Source organism: Ammodytes marinus, assembly GCF_949987685.1.
Source record: "Ammodytes marinus genome assembly, chromosome: 8".
In the NCBI taxonomy this organism is placed as follows: domain Eukaryota; kingdom Metazoa; phylum Chordata; class Actinopteri; order Uranoscopiformes; family Ammodytidae; genus Ammodytes; species Ammodytes marinus.
Genome location: NC_137212.1, coordinates 12,052,154 through 12,078,912, shown reverse-complemented (window position 1 = coordinate 12,078,912; position 26,759 = coordinate 12,052,154). Strand labels below are relative to the sequence as shown.

Sequence of the window (26,759 nt, the reverse complement as noted above, 5' to 3'; positions counted from 1 at the left end):
CTGGGTGTAACTAATGGAATCCAGACAAAACCTTCCAATGAGAATGTGGTGTGTTTTAAAAGAAAATTATCTGAACAAACATACCATTCGGTTGGTATCATTTGCCAGTTGTGCATCACGGTTTATCATCCCACCACTATGTACATTAGATTCAGGTAACACAAAGCTGTGATACTGATAGTTCCACCTTGTTAGTGAGAAGAGGGACAGGCAATTCTTTATTTTTTATTTTTTTGCATCGCACAAACCGTTTCAGTGTTTACTTTTTTTTTAAATAAATATTATTTTTACACATTTGAGCCAGTGATGCCTGAATGATCAGATGAGATGTGAAACTTATTAAAGATCTGTCAAGGGTTCCAAGCACTAACTGTAATGTCCAGAATAAATCTGAACGCTTTATTGCATTTGGTTAGCATACAAGAAACGGTGATGAGGGTTTTTAATTTGCCATGAAATGTACAGAAAACAAACAATCAAAACAATGAATATTAATTCCAATATTTTATTGTATGGAAAAACCCCTGGACTGTTCAATAACAACAAAGGACCTGCAGGAAAAGTAAACTGAGCCGAAGTAAAAGGCTGGGACACAGGAGATCACTGTCATGGTACATCAAGACGAAAAAAAAAAATACTCCCAATAAAGACGTTGTCATATTTAAAGTGACTTTGCAATATGTGTTATTAAACACAGGTTAAAATAAAATCCCCGTTTCTGATTGTAAACAGAAGAAAACAAAAAATACATTATTGCAAAAACACTTTTGAAGGCAATGCAACCTGACCTTTCACCTGCAAGTTCTTAACTAACAAGGTGACAGAGAAACGCAAACTACTTTAGACTTAATGTCTTGAAAAAAAAAAATATATATTTTTTGACTCTTAAAAATGAAGGTAATTGCTGATGCTTTTTCTGTTGTTATGTAGGGTTAGGGTTTTGCAAGGTGAGATAAAAGCTACATAGAGGGAAACAAATAAGGACACAGTATTCAACAGCAAACAACTATTGCAAACCTCAGACAAATAAGTATCAACACACTTTCAAAATATTCTGTTGACGAAAACAAAATAACTTAAGTTACATTTTTTGCACCTATAAGCTTAGAATTTTAATATGACATATTAAATGTTAAAAAAACAAGAGAAAAGGGGGCTTATATGTACAATAATTTCAATTAATTAACAGGCTATTTTATAATGTCAACAGAGAATTCATAAGACACTGAAATAAAGCCTTGTTTACATTATTTAAACCATTAATAGTCAATAATGGTAATGTGTGACCCACTGGTGTAAACCTATCACTGTTAAAATAATTATAAAGGCACTTCTTTGCTATGTAAAGTAAAACGCAGTCATTCCCTTCACTGCTTGTTATTTTTTCAGTACAAGTCTTTGATTTCATACCTAAACTCCCACACAAAAAACTGTGTGTGTGTGTGTGTGTGTGTGTGTGTGTGTGTGTGCACTCATAGGCCACTTTATTACGTACGCCTCGTTTGTAGAAGGTTAGACCCCCTCTTGCGTTCAGAACTGCCTTAATTCTTTGTGGTATAGATTCAACAAAGTGCACAGAACATTTGTCAGAGGTCCTGGTTGTCCATATTGACATGAAAGCATCACACAGTTGCGGTAGATATGTTGGCTACACTTCCATGATGCAAATCTCTCGTTAAAGATAGATGTGCGTGCGTGAAAACCCCAGTAGATCAGCAGCTCCTGAAAAACTCAAACCAAACATAATAAGTGAACATCTCTTTCTTTCTCATTCTGATGCTTGGTTTGAACTTCCGCAGTTCGTCTTGTCCATGCTGCCAAGTGATTGGACGATAAGATATTTGCTTTTAACGAGAAGTTGAACAGGTGTACCTAATAAGGTGGCCGGTGAGTGAGTGAGTGTGTGTGTGTATATATACACTGCTTTCTTTATTTGTGACTTTTCTCTTTGGTATCTCAAGTGAGGCCATAAGTAAGGTATTTTGCGTAATTTATTTTGCTCATGACGGTAGACGGTTACACGGTTATGATAAGGATTTGCCATCTCTTCAATATATTTATTCCTTAGAATATCTGTTACTGTTAATTTCATAATATAAAGGTGGTTGTAAGCACCTCAGGAAGATTGCTGCAGAAATGAGGTTCCTTAATAAACAAAAACACAAGACAACTACACAGCAAACTAACACAGCAACATTTAAAAAACCATTTTGTACAAATGGACTTACTTTTCTGGACCATGATACACGTTTTGACTTTTTTTTTTTTCTTCATGAAATTCATGAAAATTTTACCAGCCCTAAAAACAACAACTCACAATATGAAATAGCTGTATGTCTGAGTTAAGCCAAGGAGGAGCAAATGTTTTGGTGTCGGTGACTAAGGTAAACAGCAGACGTAGGACTGCTTTTGTTAGAGCTTCTACCACTCCTTCTAGGCTGTCAAAAAACAGGCATTTTGATTTCTTCAAAGACAATACATCGGTGTGAAACTGACTTTCATACGAAGTGTTGTTGAGACATTTGCCCATGATCTCCCCCCAAGCACTTCTCTAGTCTACCTTCTAAACAATCCTTCCTTTTCAATACATTCATTAGACATCATCACCCTGCCAGCCTTCCAGTACCAGGGTAAAAAGTGCAACACAACGCCGCTTCAACCTTCACTAACACTCAATTTCCTCTCTTAGTTTGGGCGCAGTTGAGTGAAAATCTCTCCACCTCAATTTGACCATTGTTCTTAATCGTTTTCATGGTCCTTTTTTTGCCATTTGCCCGACCATAGGTCTCATAAGACCTAACAAAGCCTACAAGGTCATATTAAGGATATCTGCATTGATGAACTGTTTGGGGAACCGGTAACTTTGCCATTTTCTACTAATTTTACGGTTTTCCAGGATATATACTTTAAATAGCATCTGATCATAGAAGCTGCTGAAAAATGGCTTTACTTAGCTACATGGAAATACAGAGAACATGTGTTTCAAAGCCATAGCAACAAACGCATCACGGATTTACAACACAACATTATTGAAGTCGAGGGTATGGGAGGTTCATTTGACAAAAGGGTATAATCTCTATCATCTTTATCCTAGGGCAAGAAAAGGTTTGGGTGTCAATCATGTAATAAACCATAACCTCACCTTGAAAATACACATCTGTTATAAATGCAAGGTATCACAAGGAGCAGAGCTCTGGAGTTAGGTATTGTATAAAAGCTGATAGATGTGTACGAATCCAGCATTGAAAAGCAAGGAGTGAAGATGGGGAGGAGTTCTGCAAGCGGAGGCGTGTGGAACTCTGGGCTTAGCTGCCCTGTGTCAGGTTCTGCATGTGTTTGGCAATGTCGTACACGTAGGTGATGTCAGGCCTCTTCTCCGGGTCAGGATTGATGCACATATCTACCAAGTTCCTCAGCTGGTGAGACAGACGGGTGGTTTGGGGGGGAGAAAAATAATACAGTTAATGACATGGTAGTAAGTCCAAACTGTGGATTTATCTTTATCTTTTTAGCAACCACAAATTAACAAAGGCCTGCTAACAGCTAACAGCTGTGTGTCTATGGACGCCAGCTTGATGAGTTATTTTCCAAAAAAGCAACAAGACAACAAGTAATCGAGCTGAGACAAAGACCAGAGGCTGGCTTAGTGCACTAATCGCTTATTGGTCCGCTGAACCCACTTTTACTTGAGCACACACACACAGACACAGACACACACACACAAACACCCACCAGCACTCCCACACCCATACACGACTACAGGAACGCAAGCAAGCACACCCACCAGCACGCACACACCGCTGCCACTCCATTGCCATCCGGAGACAGCGCTTACACTTGAAGCCGAGCGAAGCGGCTGATTGGAGCAGATAGATAGACAGGCTTGCAGGCGGAACAGCCACCACCATCATTAAAAAAAAGGAAAAAAAGACGAGAATAAAAGATGGAGAGGAAAGAAGAAAAAAGACATCTATGCGAGGTCGCCATGGTAACCGTCTGCAGACTTCCTGGCCGCTGTTGCGTGGCACCGGCTTGGACGAGTTCTCGTCAGCCGCTGTGTTTATATACGTGTGTGTGTGTGTGTGTGTGTGTGTGTAGGTGTGTAGGTGTGTGTGTGTGTGTGTGTGTGTGAGAGAGAGGAGATGCAAATTCAGACAGTCTGAGAATTAGTCCCACAGAATGGAGATGGAGGGGGAGAGAGAGAAGAGATGCAGATATGTAAAATATTCATGCGCTTCTTTGCATGGCGAGTGGGGTGGGGGAGTGTCAGGTGGAGGGACGTGTGGGGGGGAGCAGGAGTTGGTGAAGGGAGGCGTGGGGGGGAAAGCATAGACGGAGATGGTTAAATGACACAACAAAGATGAGCAGCTGACAGTTTGCTGCCGATCCTTCAGGAGCATTGTTTACATCCAGACAGGCGCTGCAGGCACCCCCCTCATCTCCCTCTCTCCATCGCCCTGTCTCTCGCTCTATCATTCCCCCTCTCTTTCGCTTTGTCTCCCTTTCTCCTGGATGGGGGTGACATGCGGGGCAACGCAGAAATCTCGGTATGGTGTTTGTGTGTGCTAGCGTGTGTGTAGGGGGGGGGAGCTCTCCCAAACAAAATATACACCTGCACAATTGCTCCTGAATATACACACGAGACACACGGAGACAGTACAGAGGCTTGAGACACCTTCGCAATAAGCCTTTATCCACCTAATGAAGTAAGCACCACAGTATATCGATAGCCTCTCTCTCAGAGTTTACTACTTGACTATAAAAAGATGAATGAGGATAGCCACTCAAAATAAGCAACTGTTGAATATAGTAGAGATAAGGAAGATTATAGATTGAGCATTATTTTGCTTTAAAAAAAAGGAGCCTACCAGTTTGTTTCCAGGTTTTAGCCCAATAACTAGACAACATGTATGCTAACTAAAAGACGCAGCAGCATTGTATGCAAAAGGGCTAGTTGTGATTTAAATGATATGTAATTTATAGTTGCATAGAAAAATGTATACAAAAAAACATTTAAAATGATGTGTCATTGCTTTTTATAAATAATAATTTGTACATTTTAAAGAAGACAATGACAAACTCTGCCTGGCTCTCAAATTTGAGCTTATATAATATTTTATTTCATTTTTAATGATTTAAAATGTAATAAATATATTTTGATTCTGTACAGTTAAACAAAAAGTTTTTTGTATATAAGGGCTGAGAGATTCAGGCAACTCTTGTCTTTTAATTGTCAAGCAATGGTAAACTTTTCTGCCTCACCATCAAGCTGTGTAGTAAATTGTAACTATGAAGCATATGCAATAACTTAAAAAACTGAGTGTGCATACAAAAAGAACAGTGCCATTGCTAAAAGGATCAAATACATAGAGTGAACGTGCATGTGTGCCTAAGAGTCAGTGTCTGAGTTTTTGGATGTGTGTACTTTTGCCTTAATATATTTAGGAGAAAGAAACAGAAACAAATGCCACCCACAACAAAGAGGGCACGCAAACACTGTGCATTCCAACGCACGTCACCGGCAATCAGCAACAAGGCGATCTTTAACCGCAGTCCGACTACATTACATTTTTGTGCAGGGGTAAAATCGACACAGAATTACTGCAGATGATTTAACATTTAGTTAGGGAAACATGACACTCTGGCCCATTTGGTTTCAAACCCACTTTGTAGCATGGCCAGATGCTTTTGATATTTGCATTTCATTTTCAAACGGTTAAAATTCTAGCTGGTCTTTTGATCACAGAGTAAAATCATACTGCAATATAGCTCAGTTGGGTGGATTTCACTTACAAATTAAAAAAGAAATTCTTTAATAGTCAACACAAGTAAAAATCAGAGAACTGGCACAGAGAAAGAGAAAGCTGCCACCACCACTGCATAAAACAGTAGTTCACTAAAAGATGTTAAAGATTTTCAAAAGTTCCTTTTATAGGAGTTCAGGAGTCTTGACTACCATCTTTTTAAAACACTGAGCAGGTCCATACCTACTTACCATAGCAGTAAAAGGCAACTGACACAGTACTTACCTCTTCTGAGTAGTGATCTGAGGGAAGAGGGGGGTAGTCACACTGTTCTATCTTCTTACAAAGAGAGTAAAGGTTCATCTTATCCCCATAGAATGGACTCTGTAGGGCTGCCATCTACAATAGAAAGATAGAAGGAAATGTGTGAGAGCAAGGTAAAACCTTCAAACACAATTCCAACAGGTGCTACACAGGAGAAACTAGACAGGATGTTAAAAGTCAAAACTTGCACTGCTATTGAGGTATATGACGGGTATATTGAGGTATATGACATACTAGCCCCTTTTATACAGCCAGTGAAAGCCGGGAATATGCCGGAATTTCGGCCCTCCGCCCTGCTGTATAAATGCGGCCGTTGCGGAACGAGGGAAGAAAGGTGCGAGAGATTGTTCCAGGAATTTTACTACTTCGGGGGTAGTAAGATTGCCGACACAATCAGTTCCGCCTCTCTGTATAAATGCGGCCAGCTTGTTGTTGCGGAACAGGGGGGCGTTTGACGTTCCATAGCCTACGTTCTAAACATGCGACCATGTTAGCAGTTGAAGGACGTGGGTTTAACATTAACCACGGCGGCCTGATGTCCCGTAAAAATCACCAAATAAAAAGGACCGGCGTATAATCTAGCTGGTCATAAGGTCCGCTGCTCAATCCAAACCCCCACGCTTCATTTTGCAGAGTGTATGAGTCTATTTCTGCCCAGGGGAAGTTGTACAATGGGAAAGCTAGGCTAAGCTAGGCTGCGACCGGATCGCCGCCGCTATTATTATCCTAAGTCTGAGTGTATATCCACACTTTATTTCTGTCTACAGTAACGTGACTTCACACACCGTGTATATGTGTATGTCTGATTGGCAGATCGCTGCCCTTACAAAGAGACTCGCTCACAGCCAACACACACAAACACACAGGTGAAGCAGTGAGCAGCGGAGTGATTTTTGTCAGTTTGGTTAAAAGTCCCAGAGATGTTGGACTCAGCGCGTAGCGAGATCAACCGGCACATCACGGGGACAGTAAAATACGGCCCTCTTAGTGCAAGCTCGAGCACTTCTGCTTTCAATTCACCAGCCAGTGTTGTTGTTGTAAAGCAGTTGACCAGCGCGGCGCTAAATGTTTACGTCACACCTGACGCTGTTTACAAGCACCTCTTTCATTCCGGAGCGCTGTGTAAAAGGGGCTACTGATGCGCCAGCAGGCCGGCGTATTGGAGTGACGTGTCCAGCCGGCATATTGGAGTGATGTTGTTCCGTCAATATGCCGCAATCTCTGTGTAAAAGGGGCTACTGATTAAAGCAAGAAGAGCTTGGATGTGAGAGACAACTAAAGCCAGACAAGTCGATATGTCTAAAGTTTTGTGTACATAACAAATCAGTACACACTTATTTTTTTTTGTAGTAGAATGAGCACGGGTCTCAAACTCAAGTGAACCACAACTGAAAAATCCATGGAAGCTTCTCTTAGCTTATGTGTTTTCCTATCGTTCGTTGACCCTTTCTGCTGCACTGCTTCCAAGAACTCGGCGATGAGAATGAGAGGGAAAAAGAACAGAGTTGAGAAAAGGAAGAGGGGAATGTGAGGAGAAGGATGCATTCATATGAGAGGAGAGGTGTTTTCAGTTTGCTGGAGCAGCAAGAACTGTCTCCGCTGGAAAACAAATGCTAGCAAGCAGAGCATAGAGGTGAGCCAGATGGGAATGGTGAAGAAGTGCGGAAAATATAAGGAGGAGTCTTCCATACTGCCTTTCTAAGAATAGTAAATATGGCACCCCATTTATGCCAGGCTTAGTGACCGATTCACTTCATAGTAATGTGCATGAGCAAGGTGACGCCTGCAACATACTTGGATAACAAGCAAAATTATATTCTTTATCTGATTGTATGGCTCATGTGTTTGGCCAAATTGCACAAAAAAACATAGTTGGAATAGCTATCGGTCTTGATGACGTTTTTTTTACTTGGTTTGCATTTGCACAGGAATAATACATAGGAAGAGGTGGGTTGCAGTAACCGATAACTAACAGTGATTTCAAAAGAAGTATTTTTTTTTTCTGGACAGAAAAAAAAGGCCATGTTTTTTACAAAAGGAGGCACAGGCAATACGTACTGTATACTGTATGTGAACTTCATATTCCAATGTTATGCCCTGCACCTGTTTTAGGGCAGGGGGAACTCCTCCTGAGCACATTGAAATGGCTTCCAGAAGAGAGGAAGTGCTTTCTGGACCAATGTGAAACATGATCTAGGGACATTAACCCAAAAGTCAGAGCTCACAGGTTTCTGTTTCCGTTTTTCTCACGGGGTCTGATCTGCAGTTTTGTATCCGTACTGTGACATATTTGCAGCTTGAATCTGATCTTGATGAATGTCTTTAAAATGCGGATGTTGATTGATTGTAACAAGTAGTAGGCCTCTGTTTTGCTATAGAAGGACAAGACAGAGAAAATGTCATCACAAGTTGGTCATAGTGCGCAGATGCCATTTTGTAACATTCCTTTTTTTCCCCCTCAGGTGTCCCCTACATTATTAACGGAGAATGAAAAGTATGCGTTTGACAGTATGTTAATTGGTAGTGTGAAAGTAAAATGTGTCTTCATATAAATCACAATGTGTCAATGTGTCAAACAAAACAAAGAATGAGTAGTCATTTGATTTTTGAAATGGATGAACTAGACTTGAATGCCTGGGTTGATTTTACATTTTTGAAATAATGTTCTATGTTTTTTAATAAACTTTTTTGAAAAGAATGACAGACTCAGCAGATTAGTATGAAGGTGCCAGTTCCCACCTAATCACACACACACATTTGAGACAACATATTGATGTGTACATATGACCATAAAGGAAATACAGGCAGAACAACAGAAGCAGTCTTTTAGTTATAATTGGGACAGGCTATCCTGTGCATTGCCAATTTCTACAGCAACCAAGGGTATGTCTTAGCATTGTTTAAGAACAGATGTCTGACCTCAGATTCACAGATACAAACTCATTGGATACAAAAACTGTGTCATTCGGCCTGTGCAATAGTTCAGCCCTAAAGTCACGACAACTGCTACAGCAAAAAGCCCTTTGACATTTCCCCTAAAAGTGCCAAGAACATCGCCAACCTGTAGGCTGCGTTTTCCTTTCAGTCTTCACCAAAAAATGAGTCAAACATTGATGGTGCACGGACAGAAAAAAATAACCTCGCTCCCTATTGGGCAGATTTTGACAGAGTCTCTGTCACATCTTCCAGCGGGAAGTTAAGATGACGGCAGCAGAACCACAGTGGTGCATCTCTCCTCTGGACATAATTTACCATCACACAGTCATCTGTGCTCTGAATCAAAGACTCACATTAAAAACAGGACATTCTCTCAAGATGTGAACCCTAAGTAAAGAGCATCTCCTCTCTGTCTCTCTAGTCCACACAATGAGTACTGAGACCGGCACAACAGGGGGTTGACAGGGATGAGATGTGTGAGTGTATTCCTGTGAATGTATTTAATGATGCACAATGTATTCAAAGCCCCATATCTGCAAATCAAGATTTATGATTGGATTCTTCAGTAGTTAAGAGACACAAACAGAAAGGGATTCATGGACAAATGCCCATACAGCAATAGTACTTTCTTATAAATGCATACTCTGTGGAGGGATACTCTCAGGGTGAGTGCTGCCAAACACATGCCTCATTTGATGAACATAAACAATTACGGTATGTTATAAAGCCAATTAAGTAGTTTAAAAGGATTTTTTTGGGGGGAAATTATTTATTTTGCACAAAAATTTACATTTATTTGTTATGTGAAAATGCAATTCACATCTTTTATATAAAATAATCCACACATCAATAAATCACCAGAGCAACGTGTCGTTAACTACAGTAACATTCCACTTATTAAATTCCTACAATTAAAAGAGTAAAAGATGCATCATGTACAATACATAATTTATAAAATACATTAATTCAGATTTTAAGTCCACTATATTTATTTTTAGCTTCCCGTTATTTACAGTTCAATTATTGAACTTTGTGATTCTCTAAACCTCTAGCCATTTCGTCAGCGGCTGATTTTTTCCATTTGCTGAATCCTATAAATATGTCATCAGTCTATTTATGTCAGAAAACGTTTGATTTTATCATGAGACATTTTTACAGATTAGGTCAACGGACATCTTGCACTTTAATATCAGACACTAATCAGTTTGCAACAAATACACTATCACAATGCAAAACTCTAGAGGGCAGTGCCCAGCGGACTCAGCTGTTTTTTTTTTAAAAGAGTATGAGTTTGGCTGGGAGTTCCATGTGTGCCCAAGAAATGTTGACTAATTCTAAAAGTTTACTTCAATAACAAAAAATAAATAAATTATTTGCAACAAATACATGTGTACACCTTCTAGTACTGTATTACAGGTAGTGTGGACGTATGTGGGTTTCTGCGTAAGGGCTACATATGTGTCCCAAAACTGTACATTTCCCAGTAGGCGAGAGAAAAAAAACAAAGAGCCGGAAACAAACTGAAAAAAAGGAGAAAATCAGCCAGCTATAGACACCAGGAGGCAAAGGGTTAAACAAGACCCCATCGTATTTTCATGCATCTTCTGCTTTTGACAGATGAAAAATGTCAACTGTCCTGTTTGTATTTGGGAGTTTTTGCACTATTCATCTGCTTCATTAGTGCCTGCTGCTCCTGGCCCCTGACAGCTGCCGGCCCCCTGCTCTCAACACACACATACATACATACACACACACACACACACTCCGTTTTTCAGACTGTGTTGTCGCAATGGGTTAGATGATTGACTCACTCTCTGACCTCTGAGGCCCTGGTGTGTGTGTGTGTGTGTGTGTATGTGTGAGTGAGTGAGTGTGTGTGTATATGGTTCATTGATATTCGAGAGATATACAATGCACACGCATGCCTGCTGTCTGTCCAAGGGGTGTGAGCTGCTGGTGGCAGAAACCACGCACATCCTCTGACACACACACACACACACACACACACACACACACACACACACACACACACACACACACACACACACACACACACACACACACACACACACACACACACACACACACACACACACACACACACACACACACACACACACACACACACACACACACACACACACACACACACACACACACACACACACACACACACACACTCACACTCTCCCTCCTTTGTTCCTGGGCTCTCCTTCAGCTGGACAGGCTGTGCTCTCCCTAGCCCAGCCATGTAAAGCCAGCATCCCTGTCCATGTAAAAGACCTGGATGGGGCCTTCCAGCTTAATTAACACTGATCCTGCTCTCTCTCCCTCTCCAGCTTCTCTCCCTGTACGCCAATTAAAAAGGAGCAGTGAGAGGCTCCCGTCTTCTCCCTTCGTCCCCCTTTCCCCTTTATCCCTGGAGCCCTTACAACCTGGGACCCAAGGGCTTCTCACAAGTTCTCATTTCTAAAACACACATACAATTATAGGCACGTGTTACATTAAAATAAACACTTACATCTAAACACACACACACAAAATAGAGAAATACATTGTATACATTCTCTCACACACTCTCTTCCTCTGTCTCCCTTTTAGACACACACACACACACACACACTACAGTTGAGGAAAGCATGACTTCTTTTTATGTGCTCATGGTTCCTTCATGTGGTTTTATGATGATATATTAATCAAGGCAATAAGTCACAGTGTAGGGACAGTCATTAAAAATGTACCTACACCCTGTAGAGTCATCACAGCTCAACTTCAACACACTAAAAAGGGAAAAAGTAAGGAAGAAAGATAAGATGGAAAATGGGCAGATGAATTAAATGTGGCAGATTGTTCCAGTGGGTTCAACTTTTGAGGAAAACTGGCAGACGCTGTGCTCCTCTGGCCCCATTTCACTGTAGCTAAACCAAGTGTGCACATTTTGAATGGTGAGGGAGTATCAGAATTATACTGATATACACCACTTTGCTTTGAGAGGTAGATGAGAAGGTCACTCTTATGTCTGTCAAGCTATAGTCATCAGCTTGTTAGTTTGCCACAAAAACAAGACAACATGGGAAAACAGCTAAACAGTTTTTTTTTTATTAGGAAATAAATATAATTGCTCTCTTTTTTTATGAATAAAAATCGATCCGCCATTACCTGTAAAGCTGCTCTGGCAGGATGGAAGGTTTTAAGACAACTTATAGAGTATCAAATGTATAGATGAAGAGTGGAAAGACCTGACATGTTACATTCAATTTAAATTTAGATGACACTTTTATCCAACTTAACGACCAACTTGAAGTAGGAAGATAGCATTAAGGTTCTTGCCTATAGAGCCTACACTGAACTTGCCATGCCATGATATGAAATCCACTCTCCCATACCATATTCAGTGGTGTTACCCACAGGTGCATATTGTACACTTTGCTAGATTAGGCAGAGCCTGATTCTGACACTGGAAGGAGGGGAATGTACACTCAACAAAAATATAAACGCAACACTTTTGTTTTTGCTCCCATTTTTCATGAGATGGACTTAAAGATCTAAAATTAATTCCAGATACACAATTGTACCATTTCTCTCAAACATTGTTCACAAATCTGTCTAAATGTGTGATAGTGAGCACTTCTGCTTTGCTGAGATAATCCATCCCACCTCACAGGTGTGCCACATCAAGATGCTGATCTGACATCATGATTAGTGCACAGGTGTGCCTTAAGACTGTCCACAATAAAAGGCCACCCTGAAATGTGCAGTTTTGTCTCACAGCAAAATGCCACAGATGCCACAAGTATTGAGGGAGCGTGCAATTGGCATGCTGACAGCAGGAATGTCAACCAGATCCGTTTCTCGTGCATTGAATGTTCATTTCTCCACCATAAGCCGTCTCCAGCAACTTCGCACAGCCATTGAAGAGGAGTGGACCAACATTCCACAGGCCACAATTGACAATCTGATAAACTCTATGCGAAGAAGATGTGTTGCACTGCATGAGGCAAATGGTGGTCACACCAGATACTGACTGGTTCTGAGTCCCCAGACCCCCAATAAAGCAAAAAAATGCACATTTCAGAGTGGCCTTTTATTGTGGACAGTCTAAGGCACACCTGTGCACTAATCATGATGTCAGATCAGCATCTTGATGTGGCACACCTGTGAGGTGGGATGGATTATCTCAGCAAAGCAGAAGTGCTCACTATCACACATTTAGACAGATTTGTGAACAATGTTTGAGAGAAATGGTACAATTGTGTATCTGGAATGAATTTTAGATCTTTAAGTCCATCTCGTGAAAAATGGGAGCAAAAACAAAAGTCTTGCGTTTATATTTTTGTTGAGTGTATGAAAAGCTACAAATACTCTTTGAAATAACTAAAAGGGTACCAAGGCTATCGCTTTGTCTGCAGAAACCTCACTCCCTTTTTTTGTCCAAAAACTTATTAGAGAGCTAGCAACAGGGCCAACTCATCACATGCAAACGCCAGCTGCCGAGAAGCCAGCATTTCTGGGCCTCATAAAACCAACAGCAAAACAAAAGGGGAGGGAGAGGGAATGAGTCTGTATGCGTGAGACAAGGGCACAGTCAGAGGTATGGATGGCTGCGCTCCTATACAGGAAGGAGACACATTCCAGTAAAGCTTTTCAAGATATTCTCCCCCCGTTAACCTTCATACAAAAACCCAGCAACCACAAGGCAGGAGACCTACAGTGTGTGTAAAATGCATCTCTTTTATATTCAACCCACTGAGCAAAACTTGAGTGAGTTACTAATGCAGATATGAGACAGTTTTCACTAAGGGCCAAGAGACTGCAGCATCCCCGTCTACCTCGGCGCGCATGTGCGGCGTGCGTGCATGTGTGTGTCTGTGTGTGTGCGTGTGAGGGGCAGGGTCAGGTGATGTAATGAGGTTGGACATGAGCAGAAAAAGGATCAAAGAGAATGGGAGATACAGATAGACGCAGATACAGTACAATGACCAGGTATTGACGGGCGGACCCCTTTCGGACCCTAAACCAACCCCCAGGCACGGCAATGAGAAAGGCAGCCTCTCTCAAATGGAGCCGTTTCAGGATATAGGAAGCTATACACGCAATATTCAGCATGTACTGTAGTTTCAGAGTGAGATCAATGAGTCCAAAAGGGCTCAGGCCTGGATTTTCTATGTGAATTCCTTATGCCTGAAGGTTAAGTGAGGGAAAGAGGAGGCATACGGTGTGGTACACGGAGGGGAGGAGAATAAAGCAAAGAGAAACTTAGGAGAGAGAGTTTCGGAGAGAAAGAGGTAGGTTTTTCTGACACTGTGAATGCACTGTGGAGCCCCTCTTACCAAGATGAGTGGAAAGCAAGGGTTCTGGTCTTCAAAGAGAATATGCATGGCGTGGTGAGTGAGCACTGCTCTGGTAACAATAAGGTTGCTCAAATCTTTATCTCCACAGACTCCTTGGCCTTGCTCACCTTGACCTGATGGCTGGAGTTCTATCTCTGCTCTTATACCTGCAGTACTCGCTCTCTGTATGAACCCCCCCACCATCTCTTTCTTCTCTTGAGCAATCTATAACACTGCTCCTGCTATTTTGTTATTTTACCCTTCTACTCCTTTCCCCCCTCTCTCTCTCTCTCTCCTCTTTATTTTCATTCTCTCTGAAGGCTTCTACTGCCAATTCCCTTCTTGTAGCTTCCCATATAGATTTCTAAACTTTTTTTTCTAACTTTGTCTTTATTCCCTCCCTCCTGACTTCCTCGGGGGAGCAACAAGTCTCCCAGTATTTCTTCACGTTTTCACTTTTGCTCTCTATCTCCCATCTCATCTCTGGTCTCTCTCTTGTTTTCTCAGTGTTTAGTCCAGACTGTGACGCCAAAGCAGTTGTCCTAAGGGGGGGATGACGTCATTAAAAAAATAAATCAATGGTCTGTACCCCCATCTGAAACTGTGAAACAATCAATGCTGAGTCTGACTGCACATGCAGTACTATGACAATTTTAAAAAGGGAACAGCTTCCTCAACCAAAAAATTTAAAAAACAACGGAAGAAGTCAACTCTCACAATGGACAGAATCTTAACTCTTTTGTACAATATTGCCTAAAAGCGGAAACATATTTAATTTCCTGCCTGTGTCTCTACTGTGGCTGTCAAATAAAGGCACAAATGCACCACCCACACTTAACCAAAGAAAAAAAAAGGTTCTCACTCACCAAAATCAACTACAACAAAACAAGCTTACTAAACAAAAACTGTGCAGAGCTGGGGTCGTTATGCAATTGTGATACCTGCAGAAACTATGCAACAGGAGTGTTACAACTAGAGCAATCTGGCTTTTATTAACAGTGGAATCCTCCATGTGAAAAACACATACACCAACACAGATATAAAAAAAAGTAGGAAAACCGAATGTGACCTGCAAGCACCCACCGCTTTCAGCCAACCACAACCGTGCGTTGCCACACTGCATTGTGGGAAGCTAATTAGCATGAAGGACTGTGGTTTCTGAGCAACCATGACCTGCAAGCTCTAAGATAAAACTTCTTCCTCAAACATTCTCCACCTCTATGCCCGGGGCGTGTGTCTGTGAAAGTGTGTGTGTGTCTGTGAAAGTGTGTGTGTGTGTGTGTGTGTGTGTGTGTGTGTGTGTGTGTGTGTGTGTCTGTGAAAGTGTGTGTGTGTGTGTGTGTGTGTGTGTGTGTGTGTGTGTGTGTGTGTGTGTGTGTGTGTGTGTGTGTGTGTGTGTGTGTGTGTGTGTGTGTGTGTGTGTGTGTGTGTGGCGCATTCAGTGCATGTGAAGGTTGGCAAGATGAAACATCAGATTGACTGCTATCATCAATGTCCATCATCATTGTGCTCCTCACTCTCTTTGTTCCCTGCTCCCCGGGCTCCTTTTCCACTCAATGTGGTCTACAGGCAGAGCACTGCGGCGTTTCGCTCCCGACTAATCAAACTAGTCAGTGTCACTGGGCGGCCTTATCTAAAACACATGGGCCGTGTCAGTTCCCTTCACTCTCAGGCTTTTTGGACGTTGCGCAGGTTCTCAGGCTAAAGTACTTTAACTCAAAGAGTCTTTAGGCCTCAGCTCAGCCGGGGCCACAGGGAAAGAAGTAAGCATCAGGAGGTTTAACAGGTAAAGAAATGTGACACAACATTTAATATAAGATTTCTTTAAAAAAAAAAGTTTAAATCACATTATCACTTAGCAGTGAATGTGATGGTCAAAGGTAAAGTCAGCAAATCGGTTGAATGCTTGTCAAAATCACTTTTTTGTCAAACTCAGTGATTATCCTCTCACGTACTGTGTGAGCTCTGAAAAATACAAAGTTAATAGGGGAGAACGGGGTTACATGTCACACGGGTTGGTTGTCACAATCGTTATATCTCGGAACCAGAAGGCGCTGTCTGTGAAATTTTGGTATGTAAATATCCAGAATTGGGATCATAGGTCACCTACATAGTCTTCCTTGAAGTTAGACTGCTGAATTTGAGGTGAGATGACTGTTTGTGTTTTTCATGTCAAATTGAAAATATTTAGCTCCTCAGTATTTTTCTTCTAGGCTTTTACACAATGGGTTTTTAACAAAACACTTGTTATCCATAAAAAGTGTGAAGGGTAAACTATAGTTTAGATTGTGGTTAGCAAGCTAATTAGTTGTCAGATGGCTGTTGGCCTTGATGCTAGCAAGAAATTCAAGTTGGGGTTGGTCGTCACATTTTTTGGGGGGTTGGTTGTCACATGTTAACCAAAGGCTGCAGCCAGAAAAGGAGAACCCAATAACGAAATAAATTGTCAAGCTGTATCCTCACTGACACCCCAGAGAAGGAGAGAATAGAGCAGGAAAAGGCAGCTAGCATGCAAAAGAAAAAAGGGCAACAAAATCAAAACAACCCAGTGCATCCTAAACTAGAACAGCTGCCAAGGCTACAGTAAGTTATATAGGCCTATTTGTAAACTTGACAATGCAATTAAACTTTCAAATTTTGTTCTGCTTTCTTGCCTTCTTTTTAAGATTATTCCATTAAGATAACATTGTGACAAACAACCCCATAGTGTGTGAAAACCGACCCCTTGATGGGGTTGGTTGTCACAATGTGTAAGGGTGTCTTTGATGATTAATTTCTTCTTTATTACAATAAGATAGAAAAAGTGAGAGGTACACATTTCAAGCCAACACCTTAAGCTTCGATTTAATGTAGGAGTGACTATTGAAAGATGTTTAGGTGATGAGCAATTCTCACTAGAGTAAGAAGTGTGCCTACTTACCCCGTTCTCCCCTACAAAGCATAGGCTCTGTGAATTGACATGTTTCTAGCTACGTCGGGCCCCTTCGGTCACATACTCTTTATTTACAAACCCGTTAACGGAGCCTAGGCTGTTTATTAACACCAGATTTATTTTTCTCAGCGCACACACAGTACGGACAGGTTGTGGATTGTGAGGATATATTCACTAATTTTGACAAAGTGATTTTTGACAGCAAGTGTTGCTGACTCCATTTTTAACACAGCATATAGCCATGTGTGTAAATGCAGTCGGCGTATATTTTTGTATACATTTTCACACGGCACTCATATCATATATCATATCATATGTGGGATTGAGGATGGTTTGTTTGTTTTGGGTCTTATTGTGTGTGTCTGAGCCATCGTGTTCTCGCGTCACTCCTACGGTCGACTGCAAGGTGACAGTGTGTGCACATGTTCCCATAGTTTACCTCGTACAGCAGGCATCCTAGCGACCAGATGTCAGATTTGAAGTTGTATCCGTTTTCATGTATCCTCTCCGGTGACATGTAGTAAGGAGTACCCACTGGAACACAAGAGAGGTGGAGGAAGACAGAGGGGAGGGACGGAGGGAGAACAGGACAAAGAGAGAGAGAGTGAGCTTTAACATTTTGCATTGCAAACCCAATGCTTCCCCCCAGTCCATCAGCATCCCTGACACAGCTCACATAGAAGAGGAATTTGTCTGGAATCTCAAACTGTGACACATTGAGAGGTTGGGTATACTCTCTATTCAACTATTGAACAATTTTATTTTAATTCAAAACTTTGATTGATGTTTTATCGTGAAGCACTTGGAGTTGCCCTTGTGTGCAAAATGTGCTATACAAATAAAGTTGCATTGCCTATAGTATAGCTGGAGTTAAATTTAAAAAAATTACCTAAAGAGGCAGACAACATGTATTGCCTATGGTATTTTTTAGTAAGCTCAAATGGGATGATATTTAATAAGGATGGATATCATCGTGCACACCCATACAGTGCAAGCGATTGTACCACTCAGTTGCATACATATGTACAGCAGACACAGACGCACACACCAAATATACATAAATCAGTTTTGATTAGCGGGTCTCTGTAATGATCTGAAACAGTAGTCAGCCAATACACCCGGGGAGCAGCGGTGGAGCCTGAAAAAAGTTGGGCCGTTTCTGGTTCTGGTTTTGGAAACTCAAGAATCCCAAACTGCCATGGCGACTGGCAGAGCTCCAGAGAATCAAGACCTTCAACCAACTGGACACAAAGAGCAAAACCGCAGCCCAGCATCACATCCATAACTCCGCTGCAGGAAGCATTGGAAATTTGCTGCTTTTCTAAGTCGAGACTGACTGGCTGCCTTTTTCTCCCCATTTGCTTTCTGTTTGCTGTGATTTCCCATGTAAAAGTCCGTCAAGCACATCCAGCAGAGGTCCTATATTATGAATCACATATGGTTAAAGGATGGAAATTTTACCAGCCCTCTAACCGGTGCTGAGCGGCTCCCAGACTCTGCTCATTCCACATCATCTCAACGCAAACGCGTTTATGGAGGCTTACTGAAATATGAAGATGACAGCTGCACAAGCCGAGTTGGTGTACAACAACCATCAGTAACATGTGTACAGGCCACATTATAGAGCCTGTGCTTTGCATCGAAAACAATATTCAACATCCTCCTGCGTGCTTGTGATCTTCACTGATTTTCAAACTGAAAACCGATTTGTTCCGCTGAAATAAATTTACTTGGATTGCTGATTGAGTTCCTTGTATTTCAATGGCTTTAGTGGCATGGCATTAACTGATTTGTAAGCCTGATTACAATACGAGATAGACGAAAACATTTCTTCTTCCTCATCTACTTCAATATGCAGTGTGCCCAATGTTTCCTCTAAGCCTGTGGTGTTTGGTACTACGCCACGGAGGGATTCTCTGATTTTACGGAAGCTTGTGTTGCTTCCTTACCATAGAGCTGAGCGCATATACATTAATGAAATAAGCTTGTGGACAAATGCTTCAGGCAAATGAATAAATGTAAAAAAAGATATTTCCGATTAAATTTAATGGGATTTTTTCTTATTTATTTTTTTATTACAGAGAAACCATATTTTAATAATATGAACCCAAACTGTCTTGCCACTAGCCTACCTTCAAACTTTGCACTGGGAAATAGGTAAATAGAGCAAAGAGGAGGTTAACTGGTAATAGTTGAGCTTCAATAGGCACAAACAGTACACGTAGATGAGAACAGCTCTCAAGTGGAAACTCAGGAGAAAAGTTGGCATGTAGGAAAAAAGGTAGAAAAAAAGCCATAACCGAGTGCTCACCAGCGATACCCACGTATACACACATACACACACACCCTCTAGAGCCATTCTGCACATTAACAGTTCGGAGGAAACTCAGCTAATGTAATTGCAATTAATACAACTATTACAGGAGGGAGCCATTACATTTGAAGTCTAGGAACTGAAATGAAAGCTAGCACTTTTAATTTGGGTGCGGATCTAATTGGGTTGAGAAAACACACTTTTATCTTAATATGTGCGGTTCTGAATAATGAAGTGTTACCTGTCATTCCAAAAATAATCAGCATCTGCACAGGCAGCGAGGAAACAAGAGAGAGCAAGTGGAAGAATAAACAGGAGAGTTGGGAATGCTGTTTTTAATTGGTCATCAGGTTGGTATTGTAGTGTGTGTGTGTGTGTGTGTGTGTGTGTGTGTGTGTGTGTGTGTGTGTGTGTGTGTGTGTGTGTGTGTGTGTGTGTGTGAGAGAGAGAGGTCTCATGGTGCAGTCTGAACAAGCTCCCCTAACATTCATTATTAGTTGATTAAAAAGAATCAGCCTCTCTTATGCTAATAGGTGCTTTAAAAAAAAAAAAAGCAGCAGCGCCGGGCCCAGGCTCCGTCAGCATGCTAAATTAATGGCACATTACTTATTCATGCAGATAAATTGGAAGCCATGTTGGGATTGATTTCTATTATTGTGAACGGCTATGACAACACTGTATCCTCTGCGAAACAGGGCAATTGTTGTTGTATAAGAGGTGAGATGTCATCCAGTGTTAAGAAGAAAACCACACACTTCTAAGCCCCTGCTGAATGAACTGTTTAATGAAGCATTAGCTGTGGTGCTCTTTTAAAATACATTTATTGATTTGACGTCGCAGAATATGTAACCCAAAGCTTTTAATAACCATCAAAAACACTGAATAGCTTCATGGGGAGTTCCCATTGATGGTGTTAGCCTTCTCTAACCCATGCTCTATTACCCCGTTTTAAATTGTTGCATTTCGAACAGAAAGCATATTATGCTAGAATCTCAAATGCCAATGTTGAGCTATTGTCTCATATTCATCTTTTGGTGTCAAACCCAAATGTTTCCAGTCTACAGCAAAAATAAGGTAACTGGCCTCACTGTTCCGATACTTATGGAGGGGACTGTATGTCCTGCTGAGCCCATTTGGCCCTCCACCTACCCCTCTCAGTTTCCCGTCTCACTTGCATCACTTTGTCTTTATAAGATTACCAAGTCTTTATATACATTTATACCCCATTTATTTTACTCTTTGTTGACACCTCTCTCATTACAGATGTTAATTGCAGATGTATACGACACTACTTATTAATGTCAAGTCACTCATTCGCCTACTAATTGCACCAGCTTCCAGTTACTACTGTTCTCTGTTCTTTTGCTATTTTTCTCTTTTATTAACCCTGCATACCCACCCTCAGCACTGAATAGCAGAAAGTGTCTCTTTTGCACGTTTGTGTGTATTTTTGTCTCATGTCCCAGAGTACGTATTTCTATGTTTCACTGAGTGTCTGTCTGTGTTGGTGTGCATGTACGCTGCAAATCTATGTGCATGATTAGCTGCCTCTCAATGTGTGTGTGTGTGTGTGTGTGTGTGTGTGTGTGTGTGTGTGTGTGTGTGTGATGCAAGGCCACATGGATATGCACATTCATCCCTGTGCATACATACATCTGTATAGGAGACAAAGAGTCAGAGTGTCTGTCTTGCAGTGTGAGCAAGAGTACGCAAGAGACACAAAACTGTAACTGTGTGTGTGTTTGAGACTGCAGGCTGCTGAGTTGAAAGCCTAGGAGCTGACAGGCTGTATGCCTGGACCTCCATCTCATCTCCACCACCCTGCTCTACTGTTCAGCTGGGCTCATTACAGTTACAGTTACAGACACACACACACACACACACACACACACACACACACACACACACACACACACACACACACACACACACACACACACACACACACACACACACACACACACACACACACACACACACACACACACACACACACACACACACACACACACACACACACACACACACACTTTCAATACATTTTTCTTGCATTCCTTTTTTTCTTCCTTTTTTCTGTCACATTGTCATATTCTCTCCTCTTTCTTTATCCCGCTCTTTCTAACTTTTTCCCTTTCTTGCTTTCTTTTTTTCCTCATCTTTTCTCGTGTCACTCTGTCACATTCTTTTCCTTCGCACACAGTAAATTCTACCTTTCTTTGTCTGTGTCATCCTTTCTCCTATTTCTTATGTCCCTTTCGTTCTTTGACACGTTGCTTTCTCTTCTATCTCTCTCTTCACTGTCTTCCATTCTGTAACTCTAGTTTTCTCACACCTTTTCTCTCTCTCTTTCCCCTTCACCCCAACCCTTTGGCACCAGAGTGATGGACCAGGCATATGGACAAACAGCAGCAGGAGAGAAGGACAGGGGACAAAGACAGACAGAAAGGAAATCATCTATTTCAAACGGTTGTCGGGGGAAACCACGGACAGATCATTTGCTTCTACAGTACACAGTCATCTACTATTTATTTATTTATATATATAAAAATAAGAGAACAGTTTGGATTTTTCTTCAATCTTCATCTCTACATAACGTATTGAAAATGCTCTTAATGACAGAAAATGTATTGGAATTTGGTAGAAGTAGTAAATGAGGGTCACCCCTCAATTGGTCTCTTGAGGATAAATAAAAGTTAAATGAAATGAAAATTAAAAAATTTCATAAAACCAAAATGTTCATTCTACTCAAACATATGCCTCTAAATAGTAAAACGAGAGACACTGAATATTTGGAGTGGTCTCTTTTTTTTCCCAGAGCTGCATATATACTGACATCCTCATACAGTTAAAATCAAATAATTTGCATATACAAATGTATCACACAACTCATAGGCATAGTTCACAGGCTTATTTGTGATGATAATGTTATGATTACAGGGTAAACGTAATCATATGTATCAATGTACAGTATATTTAAAAAAAAATCACCACACTGTGTATGAAATAAATTGTTTTCTGGACATTGGTCTTAATTGCTACAGAAACAATGGTGACAGTATTGGTGTGTGTGCGTGTGTGTGTGTTTGTCCCTTGCTTGTGGGCTGCCTAGCCTCTGTTAGCCTAAAGAGGGTGCTGTGGACTCAACATTTAATGAGCAATCACAGACTCTTTCAACCAGGCTCTGCAGGCTGCTTTAGTCTATCGTGCTTCTGTGGAGTTGATCATGTGATTCACACTTCCTCAAAAGGCTGGGCTGCTGCTGTACAGGGGCTGAGAATAGTGCGTTGTCAGTGGTCATAATAGTTTGACGCATAGAAGTGAGAATGACACCATTTTATATTTGTCTATTGAAGTTATTTTTCTCAAATGTCCTTTGTGAAGCCGCTTAAATTGCTGGGAGGGGATGTTGTATCTAATCTGCACACATTGTACAGTGTAACACTGGTTAAGTACAGTATATTATTACTATAAATCCAGATATTAATTTCAACACGATTAATACAAAATACCATGCAAGAAAAAAAACTGCCAGAATGTGTACAAAAGTTACCGTAATCAAATGTGTACCTGATGAACCTGTGTAGTTTTGAATGCTTTATAAAGACCAAACAGTTTAAAATGCAAGTAGATGTATGTGCATCCATTGCTTGTTCCTGTGGCTGTGCTGTTGAATATAGTATTATAAACAAAATCGTATAAAAAAAAGTTAAGATTTTTCTTTACCAATGACCTTAACATGATGCTTGCAAGACACTGGACGATTTGTGTCGTCTTCTCTTACTTGTACTAACCGGAAACACATTTTCATTTTAGAGTGATTGAAAAAGATCCCATCACAAAATTCGGCTTGTGTGGTGGTATTTCTTTATACTGCCGCTGTTATTAAGCACTTTCTTTAGGATGTTGGTGCATGGATCAAAATTGTGCCCTTTTCATAGTTTTGAGTAAATCCCTTCTACTAAAACTTGCATTAATTTCTGTTACAGCATATTTTAATATTTCAAGAAAGGTTGTACTGATTTTATGGATCAATTTGTAACATTTTGAGTTCATTACAATCTCTCTGCATCATGTCTTGTCTCTTTTTTGACTGCAGCATTAAGCACTGTGATGCTAAAAAGAGGACAGACTTAACCAATACTGCCCAGTGATGAAGGCTGGTAGGAACCAGCTGTTAACAAATTGTTTCGAGGTTTGCTTGTGTTTTAAACACTAGGACACCTTTGAACTGAGGTAGATGTGTGTATATGTGAGAGTCAGTGTGAATTGGTGTTAAACCCCATGTCTCCAGTTCAGTACAAGGCTCTTAGACTAGTCATTAAACCCCCTATGCCTTAGAACACATTTTAACACAGGTTTGTCCGTTTGTACAATCTCAGGTTCAGGTTAGCACATCTACTTTAGTTCTAAACTAAAACAAACATTATGGGGCAAAATCTCTCACTTCTTTTGAACATTGACAAACACAGCGATCAATGCCAACAGTAACCCTTGATTGTAAAGTTGGCTGGCTTGTTTTATGGCACACAGTCACAATCAGAGCTGTGTGTGGAGAGCCTCTGCCCAGTCTTCGTCTGTGTTGGGTTTAAAGGTCAAGGTAACAGGAAGTGGCTAAGTGGCCCATGTAGGGGCTGGGCACAGCCGTGGCTAGGCAGCGTGACTACATGACACATGGCTCTGGGCTCACGGTGCCTAATGAAACACATCCAACACCAGGTGATTACTGCATGGGGCCCGCTGTGTCTAGGTGTCTGTGTGTGCATGTGTGTGAGGAGTGTGTTTACCCACAGATTGTACACAGACTGTTGTGAATTACCTAGCGAGTGAGCGGCGGTTGTTTTGGAGCTGAAAAATCTTCCCAGTCCCAAGTCTCCTAGTTTCACTACTCCTGTGGCTGTGATGAATACATTGGCTGGCTTGATATCTGGAAAGGAGAAGGAGAGGATATGTAGTAGATATAGGGCACATGCAAAAATAAGAAATTACTGTTTTAATGTGTAATATGAATTCAAAGTTAGTGACAGAGAATTTAAGGCGTAACAATTCCTATGGAGTGATGATATGGTCATCAACAAAAACATAACAGATGACCACTTTGAAGGAGAATAGCTTGGAAAATGTTAATGTTGTAAGTATTAATTAGGTGTAGTATTGAAAATATCAATTTCAGTTCATGTGGGTGTAAGCAAACCATTTCTGTGCTTTTCCTGAAGTTATGTTAATGTGACCCGCATCAGCCTTTGAAATTTACTGCTCCAATATAATAGTAAGCGGCTTTTGAATAGGCGGCCTCTGCTAAGTGGTCATTAAAGCCCAGCGCTCAGGGTTCATTAGTGTCCCTGTGCCCTAATCAGAGTCAGTCCAACGGACGGAAGTACACCACCTGTAGGTGTGTGTGTGTGTGTGTGTGTGTGTGTGTGTGTGTGTGTGTGTGTGTGTGTGTGTGTGTGTGTGTGTGTGTGTGTGCACGATGTGTGTGTATGTGCGCGTGATGTGTGTGTGTGCAGCCGCCTAAGAGCATGAATCCAGGATTTCATTTGACTGGGCCCTACTGAAAGCATGTGTGCCCATAAACACTGTGTTCTCTGGTCTATGTGTATTTTAACACCTACACTTAAGCCTTCTGTCATATGCAACAAGGTCGTTCACACTGAAGAAAATGTACTGACTTTATGTTCTCTGCTTTATCCATTCCTATTTTAAGGACTTGAGAGGCCTGTGCTAAAATTGTTTTGCATTTTATTATGTGAACTTGGAAATATACAAGAAAGCAACAGTGTACAGCAACATCTGAAAATTATTTCCCCTCTTTCCAGACATCCCTTGGTTTCAGTTTAACTTGGTATGCTGCCGAAAAGTAACTAAGAGACTTGAAACTAGTTTGACACGGAAATTCCATCAAAGTGAACAACATCACCTTCAATATATCATGTTTTGCTCCTATTGTATGGTAATACAGCTGCAATCAAATACTGTTTTGGCAACTCTCCCTTTACGTAAATCCTGAACAACATTTGACTACATGTAAGGTTTAGAAGTCTTTAATTAACCACTCACTCCATATTAAGGATGCCTCTGCCCTTAAATCTGTTAACTACTTTGACAACACGACAGAATTTACTATCAACATGGTCATTTCAAACATCTGCAAGTTTATTTTCACACTTTGAAGAAAGAAAAGAAACAAACCACACCAATCTAGAAAATATGAAAGTGTTCAGATGTGAAGAATGCATTCTTTAAAACCAGACTGCTCTTGTCAATATGTCAAAACATTAATAGGAGATGAGAAGATACACTATATAAGCAGCTGCAGCATTTGTATAAATCTCACCAAGTAGGATGTTGTATGTAACCTTAATAAGTTCTCTAAAAGGGTTTCCAAACATTCATGGTGGTTCAATTTATAAAACACAAACTTTTAAAAAGGCATCCTCAGAATTTGATTTTAGAATTATTCAGAATAAATGAGTGAGATATATATGTGCTGGTGTGAGTTTATGTACAGTTTGCATGTGATGTGTGTGTTTGTGCGCGTGTCTGTGTGTGCAGCAACACTACCTCTGTGCATGACTCTCCGGGAGTGCATATGTTCCAGCGCACTGCAGAGCTGGACAAAGTATTTCCACACTGTTCTCTCTGGGATAAGCCTCCTCTGCTTCTTAAAGTGCTGTAAAGTAAAGGCAAGCACCAAGTACACACACACACACACACACAGAAACAAATCAGAAAATATAAGCGACATTAGCCCATCTGAAAAAAGGGAACAAATCAAATATGTTCATAGAGAAATGGCCAAAGGTCTTGTGTGGCACAGAATACAATTTTAGGATGGCAGCAAAGTGTTCATGTCTGTGTGTGTTTATACAGCATCTATCCCCGACCTCAGTCCTTTAGCTCTGACTCCACTGTTAATGGAACCCAGACCACTCTCCCCTCTGTCTGTCCCCTTGCCTAACCAACCTCCGTCTCATTTTCTCCATGGCCCGCAATGGAAAGCACATGAGTTCTCAGGAGCAGAGAGAAGAAATGTGTGGTACCTTCCCAAACGCTCGCATCTGGCACGCAGCTCTTTAGTTAGGTACAGCTTTCAGTGGCACAGTGCTGCCAGTAGTTTTAAGTTTATTTATTTTTGGAGGGGGCTGATTGAGTTGTTCTGGATCATCAAGAGTAAGATC

The 26,759-nt window shown here is 41.0% G+C and overlaps 1 protein-coding gene across 4 annotated transcripts in view; it reads right to left on the bottom strand.

The window, feature by feature from the left end:
* Positions 1-485: 485 nt before the first annotated feature.
* nek7 (NIMA-related kinase 7) overlaps positions 486-26,759 on the bottom strand; it is a 73,267-nt gene continuing 46,993 nt past the window's right edge. For all 4 annotated transcript variants that reach the window (XM_080033060.1, XM_080033062.1, XM_080033063.1 and 1 more), the window contains 5 exons: positions 26,143-26,251; positions 24,398-24,505; positions 17,707-17,801; positions 6,030-6,143; positions 486-3,416 (listed from right to left, as the gene is read on the bottom strand). In XM_080033060.1, the coding sequence (XP_079889186.1) occupies positions 3,306-3,416; positions 6,030-6,143; positions 17,707-17,801; positions 24,398-24,505; positions 26,143-26,251 (537 nt within the window). In that variant the 3' untranslated portion in view covers positions 486-3,305. The remainder of the gene's footprint in view (positions 3,417-6,029; positions 6,144-17,706; positions 17,802-24,397; positions 24,506-26,142; positions 26,252-26,759) is intronic.